General features: G+C 42.6%; 1 protein-coding gene across 4 annotated transcripts in view; it reads right to left on the bottom strand.

Moving 5' to 3' along the window:
• Positions 1-4537: 4537 nt before the first annotated feature.
• Positions 4538-14633, bottom strand: part of SLC36A1 (solute carrier family 36 member 1) — a 58570-nt gene continuing 48474 nt past the window's right edge. For 3 of the 4 annotated variants that reach the window (XM_037801633.1, XM_037801635.1, XM_037801634.1), the window contains one exon: positions 4538-9097. In XM_037801633.1, coding sequence (XP_037657561.1) covers positions 8826-9097 — 272 coding nt within the window. In that variant the 3' untranslated portion in view covers positions 4538-8825. The remainder of the gene's footprint in view (positions 9098-14633) is intronic. The other variant, XR_005211399.1, reaches the window with a different exon arrangement.

Genomic DNA, 14633 nt, shown 5'->3' with positions numbered 1-14633 from the left:
CAGCATGCAAAAATCAACTGCATTTCCATCTAGCAATGATGAACACTTGGAAACTGAAATTTAAACCACCCCCCCAACCCCAAATGCCTTTTATAATTGCACCAAAGAAAATTATATACTTAGGTATAAATCTAACAAGACACGTACAGGATCTGTATGATGAAAATTATAAAACGCTGATAGAAGGTCTAAATACTTGGAGGGACACACTGCATTCATAGATTGGAGGACACAAAATAGTAAGATGTCAAGTATCTCTAAAGTGATCACAGGTTTAATGCAATTTATATCAGACTCTCAGAGCAAGGTTTTTTGTAAACAGACAAGTTTATTCTGAAGAGTATATGAAAAAGGAAAGGCCAAAACAATTGCAAAAAAGAAGTAAAGTGGGAGGAATTGCTCTTCTCACTATTGACTTCCTATATAACCACAAAAATCAATACAGTGAGGTACTTGTGGAGAGACAAATGCATAGATCAATGGAACTGGAGAGAACCCAGAAACAGATGCATACTAATACACCCAATCAATTTTTCGCAAACAAAGGAGCAAAAGCAATTCAGTGAAAGAGGGATAGCATTTTTATTAAATGGTGCTGGAGCAATTGGATATACACAGGCAAAAAAAAAAAAAAAAGAACCTGGACTGAAACCTCGCACCTTATACAAAAATTAGCTCAAAATGGAAAATGGATTATAGACTTAAATGTAAAAAAGCAAGCTATAAAACTTCAAGAAAAAAACATACGAGAAAATCTTTGGGACCTAGGACTAGGTGAAGAGTTCTTAGACTAGACACTAAACACACAATCCAGAAAAGGAAAAACTGATAAATTGGACTTCATCAAAATTAAAAAACTTCGCTCTGCAAAAGACCTTGTTAAGAGGATGAAAAGATAAGCTACAGACCGGGAAAAAGTATTTGCAAAGCAGATATCTGACAAAGGACTTGTATCTAAAATATATAAAGAACTCTCAAAATCAAACATCATAAAAACAAATAATCTAATCAGAATATAGGCAAAAACACGTGCACAGACATTTCACTGAAGAGGATACACAGATGGCAAAAAAGCACATGAACATGTGTTCAACATAAGAAACCTTTAGAGAAATGCAAATTAAAACCACAATGAAATATCACCACATGCCTATCAGAATGGCGAAAATACAAAACAGTGGCAACACCAAAATTGATAAGAGTGCAGAGAAACCTGATCACTCATATATCATTGGTTGGAATATAAAATGGCATAGCCACTCTGTAAAAGTTTAGTAGTTACTTTTAAAACTAAAAAAATGGAGCTACTATACAACTCAGCAATTGTGCTGTAGGGCACAGATGCCAGAAAAATAAAAACTTTTATTCACACAGAAACTTGTACACATCTGTTCATAGCAGTTGTATTTGTAATAGCCGAAAACTGGAAATGACTCAAATGTCCTTCGATGGGTGAACGGGTGAACTTCAATGTGGTACTGTGGTATATCAGTGTCATGGAATATTACTCATCAACAAAAAGGATGAACTATTAATAACATGCAGCAATTTTGGTGAACCTCAAGGAAATTATGCAGGATTTAAAAAAGTCAATTTCAAAAGGAGACACATCGCACGATTCCATTTATATAAAATTCACTAAATAATAGAGATGGAGAACAGATTAGTGATTGCCAAGGGTTAGGGATGTGGGGGAGGGGAGGAGTGAATGTGTCTGTAATGGGGTTTGAGGAAATCGGTGATGGTACAGTTAAGCATCTTGATTATAAAGTTGGTTATATGAGGCTAAACGTGATACAATTGCACAAAGCTACAAGCATACACAAACACACAGGAGTGCATGTATAATTGGTGAAATCTGAATAAGCCCTATGGATAATGCCAATGTCCAGTTCCTGGTTTTGCTATCGTGCTATAGTTAGGTGAGATGTTAACATTCAGTGAGGCTGGGTGAAGGGGTTACTGGACCTCTCTGGACATTTCACCTTCCTGTGAATCTATAATTATTTCAAAATAAAAGGTGTAAATTTTAAAAGGAGACCAAGAGTTAAAGGAGGCAAAATATTTGAATACATATTTCATTAAAGCTAGACCAACGGCCAATAAGCCCATGAAAAAAGGCAGAAAATCACTATGTATTAGGGAAATGCAAAGGAAAATCACTGAACATCCATTAGAATGGTTAAAATTAAAAAAAAAAAAAACAAAAAACACAACACTGAGTATTGGTTTGGATATGGAGCCACTAGAATTCTCATACATTTCTTATAGGAATCCAAAATGGTACAGCCACTTTAAAAGAAACAATCATCAATTTCTTCTATAGTTAGCATACACTTATCACGCAGTCCCACAATTCAATTCAAAGGAAATTACTCAAGAGAAATAAACACATATGCCTACACGAAGACCTGCAAATGAATATTTATAGCAGTTTATTTGTAATAGCCAAAAACTGGAAGCAAACCAAATGTCCATCAACTGGTGATGGAATACTACTCAGTAATACAGAGAAACAAACTACTGATACATGTAACCACACAAATGAATATCCGAAGTATTATGCAAAGTGACAGACTCCAGACACAAAAGGCTAAATACTTAATGATCCCATTTATATGCCATTACAGAAAAAGCAAAGCTATAGAGACAGAAAAAACAAATCAGTGGTAGCCAAAGACTGGGTGGTATGGGAGGGGATGGATTGCAAAGGGACACAAGGGAACTTGGCAGGGTAAAGGAAATGTTCTGTATCTTGATTTAGATGGTGATGAGATAACTTCATGTGTTTGTCAAAACTCCTGAATTACACACTTAAAACGGTTTAATTTTATTATATGTAAATTATACCCATTTTTTTAAGGGGGGGATACCAATGCCCAGAGGTCTGGTAAAATGCAACATTAAAGATACCCATAGTTTCTTCACTCAGCATCTGCAATGGGATCTTAGGTCTGAGGAAGCTAGACTACCTAGCAAAGAGCCCTAGATTAGGGTCCTATCAGTGTCACTCAAGTTCATGCCTCCTGCAAGGTAGGGGGCTTACCTACAGGGCATTGGTTGCCTGAAGGAAGGATTACAGCCATCAGGTACAGATATGAGCAGGAATCAAGACTTGAAGAAGTGGACAACCTAAAGAGGGTTGAGTGCTCCAACCAAAGGTGAGCAAGATGATCATGGATAAATGAAGGAATGCACAGCCAACAAAGACAGCAAAACTACTTTCCTCTCTGCCTCCTGATTTCTTTAATTCAGCTAATATTTCAGAAAATGTTTCATAAGCCCTCCATGCCAGGAACTCTACAACGTTCTCTCCCACCCTCACAACAAGGTTAGGGGTTAAGATGGTCCTCCCTCAGGAGGCTGGCATAAAGAAGAGGACGTGGCCAGTGCCTTGGAAAGCACTTGGGTTCTGGAATCAGAAGGCTCATGTATCTCAATTCTGCCCCTTCCTGGTTGGTGGCTCCGAACAGTCACTAATGCTTTTGACCACCAGTTCCAAGAATGATATCAATAACAGAAAGAATCATAATACTTTCCCACCTTCCTCCCTGGGGAAAGTATCGTACAAGTGTTATACTTTAATAGTGTACCTTGAGGGCTTTGCTTTTAAACAAGTGTAACTCAGTACCCACCAAAGATCAGTTTTCAAGTCATCTAAGAGGCAGCTCAAGTAGTCCTTTTTCCTCTTAAAAGTGACAAAGAGGGAAGGAGTGTTACCTCTTCCACTGCCCAGTCCTGCAGTCAATCTTCCCACTTCATTTCAGTTGGGTATTACCTGTTCCATTAGTGTACCAGGGCTGCTGTAACAAATTACTATAAACTGGGCAGCTTAAAACAATGGAAATGTTTTCTCTTCTAGTTCTGGAGGACAGAAGTCTGGGATCAAGGTGTGGGCAGGGCCGTGTTCCCTCCAGCCTCTGGGGAATAACCCTTCCCTGCCTCTTCCTACCCTCCAACTCTGGCGGCTCCAGCCTTCCTTGGCTTGTGGCTGCCTCAGTCTAATCTCTGCCTCGGTCTTCACATGGCTCCTCTGCTCTCAAATCCCTCCCTGCCTTTCTTTATCAAGGGCACTTGTCACTGGATTGAGGCCCACCTGGATAATCCTGGATGACCTCATCTTGAGATCCTTAACTTCATTAGAGCAGCAAAGACCCCTTTTCCAAATAAAGTCACAGTCACAGGTTCCAGGATGTCCCTTTTTTGGGGGCCAACATTCAACCACTGCACCTGTTACCTGCAGTCATCTGATATACACAGAGAGGATTTAAAGATCCTACCCAAGGTTTTAAGAGAAGCAGGAGGAGATTTAGGGAAAGTAAGACTGCCCAACAGGAAAAAAAAAAAAAAAAAAAAAAAAAATTCTAGGTCCTTTTCTTGGGTATTTCTCAATTCCATGGATGTTTCTATTGTTTTTACTAGTCCCCTGTGTGATGTCTGTGACATAAGCTAGAAACATTTTAATCTAAGATCTAATAAAGTGATCTAGATGATTAAAAAACAGAAGTGTGGAAACAAAGATGCAGACCACAACCTCTCAAAAATAAAAAATAAAATTCATTTATTGAAAAGAAAATGTTTAAGACATGATCCACATTCAGAACCCAAAATGAGACCTTCTACAACTCTTACACAGTCAACATCACCACACATACCACGCTGGAAATACACATCTGTGTAGGCACAGAACATACACAGTACTGTCGGGCTTTAGAGATCTGCTGTATGATAGTTTTCTTTATTCATCTTACTTATACACCCTTTGACATGTTTGATTTTACTGTTCACTAAAAAAAAGCTTTCCCAGCATCACGATGATTCACACAAAAGAACATGGTTTACAATAGGCTTCCTCTACCCCCACTTTCCACACCCCTTCACTCTGGTAACTTCATATCGGCACCATTTATGCCCTCTGGCCAGGGAATGACTCAGTGGCACAAAGAATGGAAAAGGAATGGAAAAGGCTGCTGCTGTCAGAGCAAACAGCCTTGCAACCAGCAGGACTGATTGTCTACAAGTCCTGTTTATGACTTCAAAGGCCCACCACAGCCCTTCCTTTTCACCTCATAGTCTAGCAGATCTGAACCGTACATTTTGGGAAATTAAATTCTAAGGCAGACATGAAGCAGACCTCCCTAATCACCCAGTCCTGCCGCTTGTGCTCTGTCTCCACGGCAAGGGAGCAGCAGTGTGTTGTGACTGGAGTCAGCTGCTGGGGCCTGCCTTAACATCTGATCAGCTACGAAATAACCCACAACAGAGGTCCCCTGCTGCGAGTAGTGAATAGAGACAGACGTAAACAAACATAAATTGAGATTCTGCACTTCCAAAGAACATGAAGTGAATATGTAGTGTTAAATGGATTTGACATTCTACAACTTAGGAAGGAAGGAATTTGGGAAGAAAAAGTAATAAGAGAAGAGGCAGGGGTGGGGTGAGGAATGATTATTCTAATGCATCTGCTTAGGATCAACACTTAAAAATTTTGGTGAAACTGCAAATTTTACCTTTCATGGGGCTGGAGAGAGAGAATAATGAGCATCGGCCAGTGAATCTGGCTGGAAAGGTGGGGTTACAGGAGAGGGAAGGTATAAACTGCAGGTTCTAAGCTAAGACATGTTCTGTATTCCCACATAGCTGCAGCTGAAGGGCTCTTAGTAGCTGGACAGTATAATATAAATAATGCCACTTGTGAACAGCGACAGCTCCTGGGCAGTGTCAACAGAAAGGGCTGGGTCACACTCTTCCCTACAAGTCCCTGGATTAAGGAGGAGGTACACTGCCAACAGTACATTCAGAGAAGAGAACCAACAAGGGGTTCTAAGAAAGCGACCTCTGGACTCATGAAGTGTAGGACTGAAGCGGGGAGAGGGTAGGGACACAGAATGTAACAGTACCTCGCCAGAAAACCCCTGGTTTGCCTGTGCTCCATCAGATCCAGCCTCACACTCCAGTCTTTGCTCTGTTGCTCCTTGATCAAACTCCTACTTATGCTGCCTAGACTTCTCCTCAGGGACCAGAGGCAACGTGCAGGGAATGGCTGGGAAACTGGTTCCTAACCCACAGTGGGAAGAAAGCAGGGAGAACTCTCGGAGTGAAGAAGCCCAGTGGATAGCAGAAGAGGACCTGGACCTGCCCATGGGGCTGCTTCCAGAAGAGGAGGAAGGGCTTCCTGCCCCGCCATCTTTCGGCTGCCCGTTTACTCGACACCCAAGAGCTGTACAACTGCACAGCCAGGAAGGTCCACTGACTGGACCCGTCTTGACCAGGTCTTCTGAAATAGCCATTCAATCAGGCTGTGAAAGTAGCAGGGGCACAGGAAAAGAGAGCAAACAGAGCATATGCCATCCCAATTCAGCTCTGGAAGCCCCAAAGCAACAGCTGGTTCTCCCACACCCACACTCGTCAAGGGACCATGACGCAATAGCCTGCCTCTTGCTAAGAGGTGAGGCCAGAAGACGTCAGTGTTTCTGCTGTCCAGTCCTAAGGTACCAGCAGCAAAGCCCCAACCTCAGAACTCATCCGAACAGGACTATGTCTAGCAGCTCCCTGAGTACACAGAAGCCTCCACAGAGGAAGTGGAGGGCAGGATGCAAGTCTGACCCCCTTCTACTGGCACACAACGTCTCACTGATAACAACCAGCAGGACCACTGTGTGAAACTGCTGGGTAACAACTGTGTTGCTGGACTCCGGGCCTGCCAACAGGGCATGGCAATTCTTGAGCCCACCTCGGTCACGTGTAAGCCTGAGACTTCATGGGGCAGGGTCCCCATAAGCACCTGTTAGTGACCACCAAAGGGGAGAAGGGGTAAGGGTGAAAAGTGTCTTTCTCCCAAGGGAGAACAAGTCACCAATGATCAAGTCTTCCTAATTTAATAAATTACTAGCTAGGTTAAGAGACCCTGTATATGAGAGAGTCCCCTTTCCTTGTCCCTTTGCCTGGAAGCCAGCACTATTGGCTCTGGGACAGAAGAAAAAGAAAAAGCCAAGGCCATGAGGGTGGGTCACAGCCCTTATGAGTGTTGGTGAGACACAAAAACAAAAACAAAACCTGGATACACCTGTGCTTCTCTCCTTCAACCAACTTTCAGGGAGAACCGTTATCTCCAGATAAAAGAAAGCCTCGTGACAGGAGTGAGGGACATCAGGGCCTGAGAGACAAGGAATCCATTCTGTCTCCCTTTATGTCTCTCACACACGTGCATACATGCATACACACATGTGTACACACACGCACACTCCAGCTAAAGAAATGGAGAGTTAGTGAATGCCCTTCTGAAACACTTCTCATCCCAAGAGGGAAGAAGTGGCAGCCCAAAGCACGGCCATCACCTTCTTTTGCCTTCTCTGAAGTTTGTTCCCAAATCTGAAGGGGTACTCTGAGGTGAGCCAACCCTGAGGCTGTTTCTAACAGTCAGGGAAGGACGGGATCATAATTAGTGCTCAGAAAGCAAGGAACAGAAGGCCCAACCAAGCAGTTCCTTAGGAGTCTCATCTTAGAAGATAGTAGAGGCAGCTTCAGGTAGGCACTGGTTCTGATCTGTCCTATATCAACTATAAACTGAGAACCACTCATAGTGCCAGACCAGCTGCTGTCAATTCTTCAGACTTATTTCAAACTCTCCTGCACACTGACCTCAACTTATCATCCATGGCAGCAGAGGGGTGTCTGCCCAGCACGACAGGAACTGAACATTGCCATCCCTTTCACTTGTCTTGGGCTGGGGCTGAAAAATAGGCCCAAACACACATAACAGCCTTTAATAAGCCTCCCACGAAAGACACATCCACCTTAGCCATCCTTTCACTCAGGCTAGTGCACTTGCAAATACACTCCGGAGTCCTTTACTGTCTTCTCAGTAGGAAATCAGGCTGGTCAATGGGAGGCAAAATCCACCCCCCGCCCCCCACCCCACACACAGAGGTACATAGTGAGATTATTTCTGATTCAAACCTTTGGGGAACTCAGCCAAGAGTGCTGAAAACCTAAGCAGACATTTCCGGAGCAATCTTCTTTTCAGAAGGAGAAGCTGAGCAAATTTTGGAGAAAAAACAATTCATAATGACCTCAATTCTAGAGACAGTTTTAAAAATGAAAATCTGATTTTAAATAAACTACAAATATTTTCGTAACACTTCGTATCTTTTATGAGCTAAAGCAACTAAGAATATAGTATTATGACCCAGGCTGAGGAATTTAGATAAGAGAAAGTGTTGCCCTAGTGGTCACATCAAGCCAGAGAGGGTTAACAGTAAAAGCGCCAGCTTTGGAGGCCAGCTTTAAGCTTCTAGGTAGGTCTAGCTACCCCCTAGAGACTTGAATAGGAGAATATTGAGGTAAAATACTTGGGAAAGAGATGAGAAAGAGAAAGGCCTGACTATATAAAGAGGGAGAGCTCCCACTTATTTAATCTAAGCCTGGCCCAGGAAAGGAGAAACATGAGGTGGGGACAATAAAATTTTTAAATAAAGTGAGTTGTGCAACAGGAATAATCTGGGGGAGGTAGGTTAGAGGGAGAAGGCAGGTAGAAGGAAAGAGGCATGATGAGGGCAAAGAGCTGAAAAGTTCCGAGTTAAAATAAATACAAAGGGAACAGTGAACGCGCTGTCACTAATGGTTCCTGCCTCCCATGTACCAGCTACCCACCCTATCCCCCACCCTCAGCCTTGCCTGGCACCAGGTGCCAGGAAGAGGGGTTCCCAGACAGCAACCCTGTCTTTCCCCAGAGACTGGGCCTTACCTGAGGCTCTGAGGACAGGTACTGGGAGGACAGATGAGGGAGGGGATGGGGTACAGGTGCAGAGAATGCGCCCAGATCCCTATATAAAGGCACTGGTGGAGTTGTTGGAGACGGGAGCTCTGCTTGGCTGGATGAGCTCACAGAGGGCCTCGTAGGTGCCCACCACAAAGCCCACAAAGCCCAGGATGCTGATCAGAGCGTCCTTCACGATGGTGAGGGGGCTCAGGCCCTCTGGGTAGAAGGTGAGGATCTCCAGGAGGGGCGGGATGATGAGGGCCAGGGCGCTGCTGCTCACGGAGCCCACCAGGGAGATGACGAGGTCCAGGCGGGGGATGAGGATGGCCAAGACACCTGTGGGGAGAGAGGACATGTCTGTTGAAGATTCCCCAGGACTGGACTATACCTCCTCACTCTTCAGCAAATTCAGCATTTGTCCAGCTTAGGGAATGGAGAGCTCTAAGAAAACCTAGACAATTTCTAGTCCATTCCCTCCATTCCACAGATTGGAAAACTGATTCCCAGAGATGTGGAATAACCTGGGTCACTGCAGGCAGTGGCAGAACTGGGACTGGAACCCATATCAGAGTTGGAGATATCCCCAAACATTCTGGGTGAAATATGAAGCAAAACTAGAGGGAAAAGAATTTCTAGGCTGATGACAAAACAGTGTTCCCACAATAGATAATTCTAATGTTTAACAAGAGCTGGTCTGCTGTGTAACCTGGGCTAACATACTTGCCCTTTCTGGGGTCTGGGTCTCCACCTGCCTAACGTCAACCTCTCAGGGAGGACTCCAAATATTTTAATTTGAGAGCATCAGGCAGAAATAGCACTGAGTGCAACCAAGAGAAATGAGCCCCAGAGAGACAGTGGGAAAGGAATGCGTTACGAGTCCTGGCCTCCAATCCCAGCTTCACCTTTTACCAACTAGTTTCTTAACATCTTAACATCTTCTTAACATTAGTTTCCCCTGAACGGGGATTATCAAATGAAATAGTGCATGTAGGGAACAGAGTTCTAAGCACATAATAAATGCTTTGCAAATGTTAGCTAATATTATCACCAGTCCTTGTTCTTGTTAAGCTACATGACCCAGGGCAAATCCCCTCACCATACTGAGCTGCAATTAGTTCACCTATAAAATGAGGTGATTTCATTAATACTGGATGACCTCTGAAGTCCTACCCAAACTCCAAAATGTTAAGAAACTATAAGATACAGTTTTCGTCACTTACAGACTGTTCTGGGATATGCCCCTTGGCTCACTGCCAACTGGGAAGCAGTGTGAGCCGCTCAGGAGGCACAGTGGGGTGATGCTCTTTCCAGAGCACACGGTTCTACCAAAGAGGCCATTTCTGGACCCCTTTTTGTACAGTCCAAGGGCGTGTGAGTCATCCCTCCAGTGCCAGTCCCTGGTCTCCAGACGCTCAAGGACTCGAGAGAAGGGTGGCCCCTTACGTTAGAGAAGGAAGCACCTGGCAGGAGGCAAGTCCGGATGTCCTGCCAGCCCCCCCCAGCCCCGAGTCTGTCACCTTCTCCTCACTCTGGCTCACAGCTAACCTGAGAGGACACAGGGCACTTCCTGACAGGCGTCAAGGGGGTCACAGGTAAGCTCTACTCTTAAGAGTTAAGTGGAAACAAACATCAGTTTCATCAGAATCTTTTCTCAGATTAGATAGAGATCTTCCACTTAATCATGATATTTTAGAAACAATGTAAAAATTTGCTTTCCTTAATAAAAGAAAATTTATTAAGGAAATTTTCTTAACAAAGGTTCAAAATTGGAGTAAAACTTGTCTTTTAAAGCCAGGACCACAGGGCTGCAAACGGAAGCTCCTCTTCTGTTCTAGCCGGACCAGATACTACAACTGAACCCTATAAATAAAGCCTGATATTTGAGAAAGGTAATGGGCAGAGGAGGCAAAAAAGTGGGGAAAGTGGAGAAAGGTCCCCAAATCAAACTAGCATGAATAGCCTGAGGGTTCAATGGCAACAGTATCTGTTTTGCTACCATGCAAATAGTTTTAACTAATTCCCGAGTCGGGAGTCAGCTACTTAAGAAAGAAAGACAACTAAGACCTTATCTAGCACTACATATCTTTGTTCTATAAGTTAAAACCCCTCAGAAGGAGAAAATCAAGAGGGTACAGTTTTCAGGAAGCAGCCAACTGGGAACCATCCCCCTCCCCCCAACCAAACACACACACACACACACACACACACACACACACACACACACACACAGACGAGGAAGACAGTGTATTCCTAATCTGCCACAGTTTAGCCATGACATGCACAGAAAAGGGGTACTGGGGACAACTCGAACTGGGCCCCCTGATTAGTCAAGAGGGCTCCATTGATATTACAAAACATCTTCCCTTTCGGTTAAGAGACACTAAAAATATATAACCTTTAGCTGCTGAAGCAACATGAAACAAACGGTCATGTTCAGAGGAGGAAAGGACAGGGATTCAGGAGCCTGAACTTTTGAACCAGCAAGAGAAGAAGCTGAATTATGCACAAGAGAAAAGAAAAGCACTTACACACACACACACACACACACACATACATGCACACACATGCAGAAATTTCGTGGGTACTTACAGCTTCTCCATCTGGAAGCTCTTTCTGATGTTTTAGTACAATCAGTGCTGGGGAAGCCCACCTATTTTACTCTTAAATGTCTAAAAAACTGCCTTTAAAATTAACAATAGTCTTGGACAGAATATATAATTTCACTTAGGAGGAGGTACAAATAAAGAAAATGTTACAAAACCAAAGGAAACAACCAACATGCCCAATATTCAAGAAACAGTTTAGTCAATATGATCCATCAATAATACAATGGAATGTCATGTAGCCATGAAAAAATTTAGGAAGGATATGTATATTAAATTAAATATAAAAGACAAAGTCATGTACACTATGACTGCAGCTATTTTAACAGTGTACCTGTGAGGAGAAAGACAGAAGATAAAAGGCAAAAAAAAAAAAAAAAAAAAAAATAGAAAAAAGAAAAAAATCATTTTGAGTCAGTGGGATATTGGGCATTTCTTCTTCTTTTAGTCCCAAATGTTTTTTTTACATTAACTTTGTTTTTAGAGTGATATTTTTTGTAGAAATCTAAAATCAGTCTCAAGGCAGTGCATAGAATCACAGAATTTTGGAGCTGTGATCACATACCCTTCATGTTTTACAGATGAGGAGGGTTCTGGGAAGCCCTCGGCTACACAGCTAATTGGCAAAGCCACCCTTCTTCAATGTTACTGCCACACTGAGAAGGACTCAAGGCCAAGAGGTGCTACGGAGCCTCTGCTTGGACCTGGAGGCGTCACGCTCTAAATGGTCTGGCTGCCTGGAATGTTTTGCAGCTGGGCATTCCAGTCTGAACAGACCTCTTAACTGATATGGTTTCATATTTTTACATTTTCAACAATAAGTTTCTGAAATTCTCATACCTAACTGAAGTAAAATGTTTTACCTGGCAAATGCTATAGAGAATTAGTACAAATCACTAAAGGACAGACTAGTGTCTCAAGAACTCCAAAGAAACTATTGCTCTTGGACATCCTGACCCTCCCAGGTGGACCCAGCCTCGTCCAGCTTCCCCTAGGCACCCTCTGGACATAAGGTGACCTGCTCAGTTCACATTACCAAAAGTCTGAGCTGGAAGTAAAGACTGTCCCATATGAGATCATAATAAAATAAGCGCCATTTTCTGAAATGTTCATTCTCTCTCCCCCTCCTCTCCAACAACCTGAAATTAAACATCAAGAGGTAGACATCAGGTGACATCAACAACATGGAGATGTAAAAATCCCTTGAAAAAGCCTTCCCAGAGGATTAGCGAATAAAAGAACAAATTCCACTTAGAACTTTGCAGGGCAGTAGAGACTGAAGGACACAACAAATGCTGAATTGAAGACACAGAAAAATGTCAGGTAGGAAAATTCCATCCTGGAGCGCAGGTGGGTTCCCATTCCCCTCTCCCTCACTCAGCGAGTTAGAACTCCACGCACATCCAGGCACAGGGACCTAAGATGACAAAGACCCAGGGCAGAACACAAGTAGCTGAGGAATGCTGCAAACAAAAGAGCCTTGGAAGGAGGAGTGGGGTTGGGGGGGGATGGGGGGGGTTATGACAGGGGGAAAAAGAGACTGCAGTAGAAATGCTGGTTTAAGTTTCAGTAGGTTGGACGACCTAAAGACAAAATGGACTTTCTGTATTGACCCCATCTGGATCCTTAGGGCAGGCTACCCTAACAGGGGAGAGCCGGAGGCAGAAAAGATTCGTGGAAGGGAAAAAAAAGGGTGGGGTTGTTAACTGAAGTGCTTTCACGTAGGTAGGTCAGGTCAAGAACTGAGAAGTATGAGGAAAATGGGGCACTGGGTGAGAGAGAGGATTTAAACAAACCACAGGAGCTGGGGAAAAAAGTCTGCAAAAAAGCAAACAGAACAGATCAAGATTTCCAAAGCAGGAACAAAGGAAAGGACGCTTTCTCTTCAGGTGAAACAACAGCACAAAAAGTGCAATCTTAAATACTGTACTGCATATCCAGGGCAAGAAACAAATGAAAAAGAACTAAGAAAATCTGATTAGTTAAACTCAGACTCCTCTAAAGTTCCTAATTAGTTGGACCAAGCATCAAAGAAGAGCCTTAACACAAAGCCAACAATCAATAAAATCCAGGAAAAGAGAGAGAAACTGGACCATCAGAATTAACACACCTAAATAATCGATGCTCAGACATCACCCAAAGCACAAGCTACAAAAGAAAAACTAGATAAATGGGACCTCATCAAATTGAAAACTTTTGTGCATCAAAGGATTGTGTCATGAAAGCGAAAAGACAAACTACTCAATGGGAGAAAATATTTGGAAACCATGTATCACAAAAAAAAAAAGGCAAACAACCCAACTTAAAAATTGGCTAAAGACTTGAACAGACATTTCTCCATAGAGGATATATAAATGGCTAAATAGCACATGAAAATATGCTCAGTATCACTAGCTATTAGGGAAATGCACATCAAAACCATAATGATACACCATTTCACACCCACTAGAACGGGTACTGTTAAAAAAACAGAAAATTACAAGTGTTGAAGAGGATGTGGAGAAATAGGAACACTCATTCATTGCTGGTGGGAATGCATATATAATGGAGCAGCCGCTGTGGAACACAGTTTGGCAGTTCCTCAGGAAGCTAAATACAGAATTACCATATGACCTGGCAATCCTGCTTCTAGGTATATACCCAGAAGAATTGAAAGCAGGAACTTGAACAGATACTTGTACACAATGTTCATAGTGGCATTATTTACAATTGCCAAAAGATGGAAGCCACTCAAGTGTCCATCAGCTGATAAACAAAACATGGTACATACAATACGATGGAGCATTATTCAGCTGTAAAAAGAATGAAGTCCTATCGCATGCAAAAACATGGATGAACCTTGAGGACATTATGATAAGTAAAATAAGCCAGACATTAAAAGGACAAATATTGCATGATCTTACTGATAAGAAACAATTAAAACAAGCAAACTAATAGAGTTAGACCCTAGAATGTAGGTCATCAAGGGTTGACTGTGTGTAGAGAATGGGGAGTTGATGCTTAATTTATACAGAATTTCTATTTACATTGCTTGTAAAGATATGGAAATGGACAGTGGTGATGGTAGCACATTACTGTGAGTGTAATTAATAGTGCTGAATTATGTATGTGAATTTGGTTGAAAGGGGAAGTTTTGGGTCCTGTATGCTACTAGAATGAAAGTTAGAGGTAAAACATGGGATTGTATAACACAGAGAACCCAGTTGTGGATGATGGATGGGGGTAATAGTACAAGTATAAGAATGAATTATAACAAATATATGACACCA

This window comes from Choloepus didactylus, chromosome 13 (assembly GCF_015220235.1).
Source record: "Choloepus didactylus isolate mChoDid1 chromosome 13, mChoDid1.pri, whole genome shotgun sequence".
In the NCBI taxonomy this organism is placed as follows: Eukaryota; Metazoa; Chordata; class Mammalia; order Pilosa; family Megalonychidae; genus Choloepus; species Choloepus didactylus.
The sequence above is the reverse complement of the archived record's forward strand: the minus strand, read 5'-3'. Positions and strand labels throughout refer to the sequence as shown.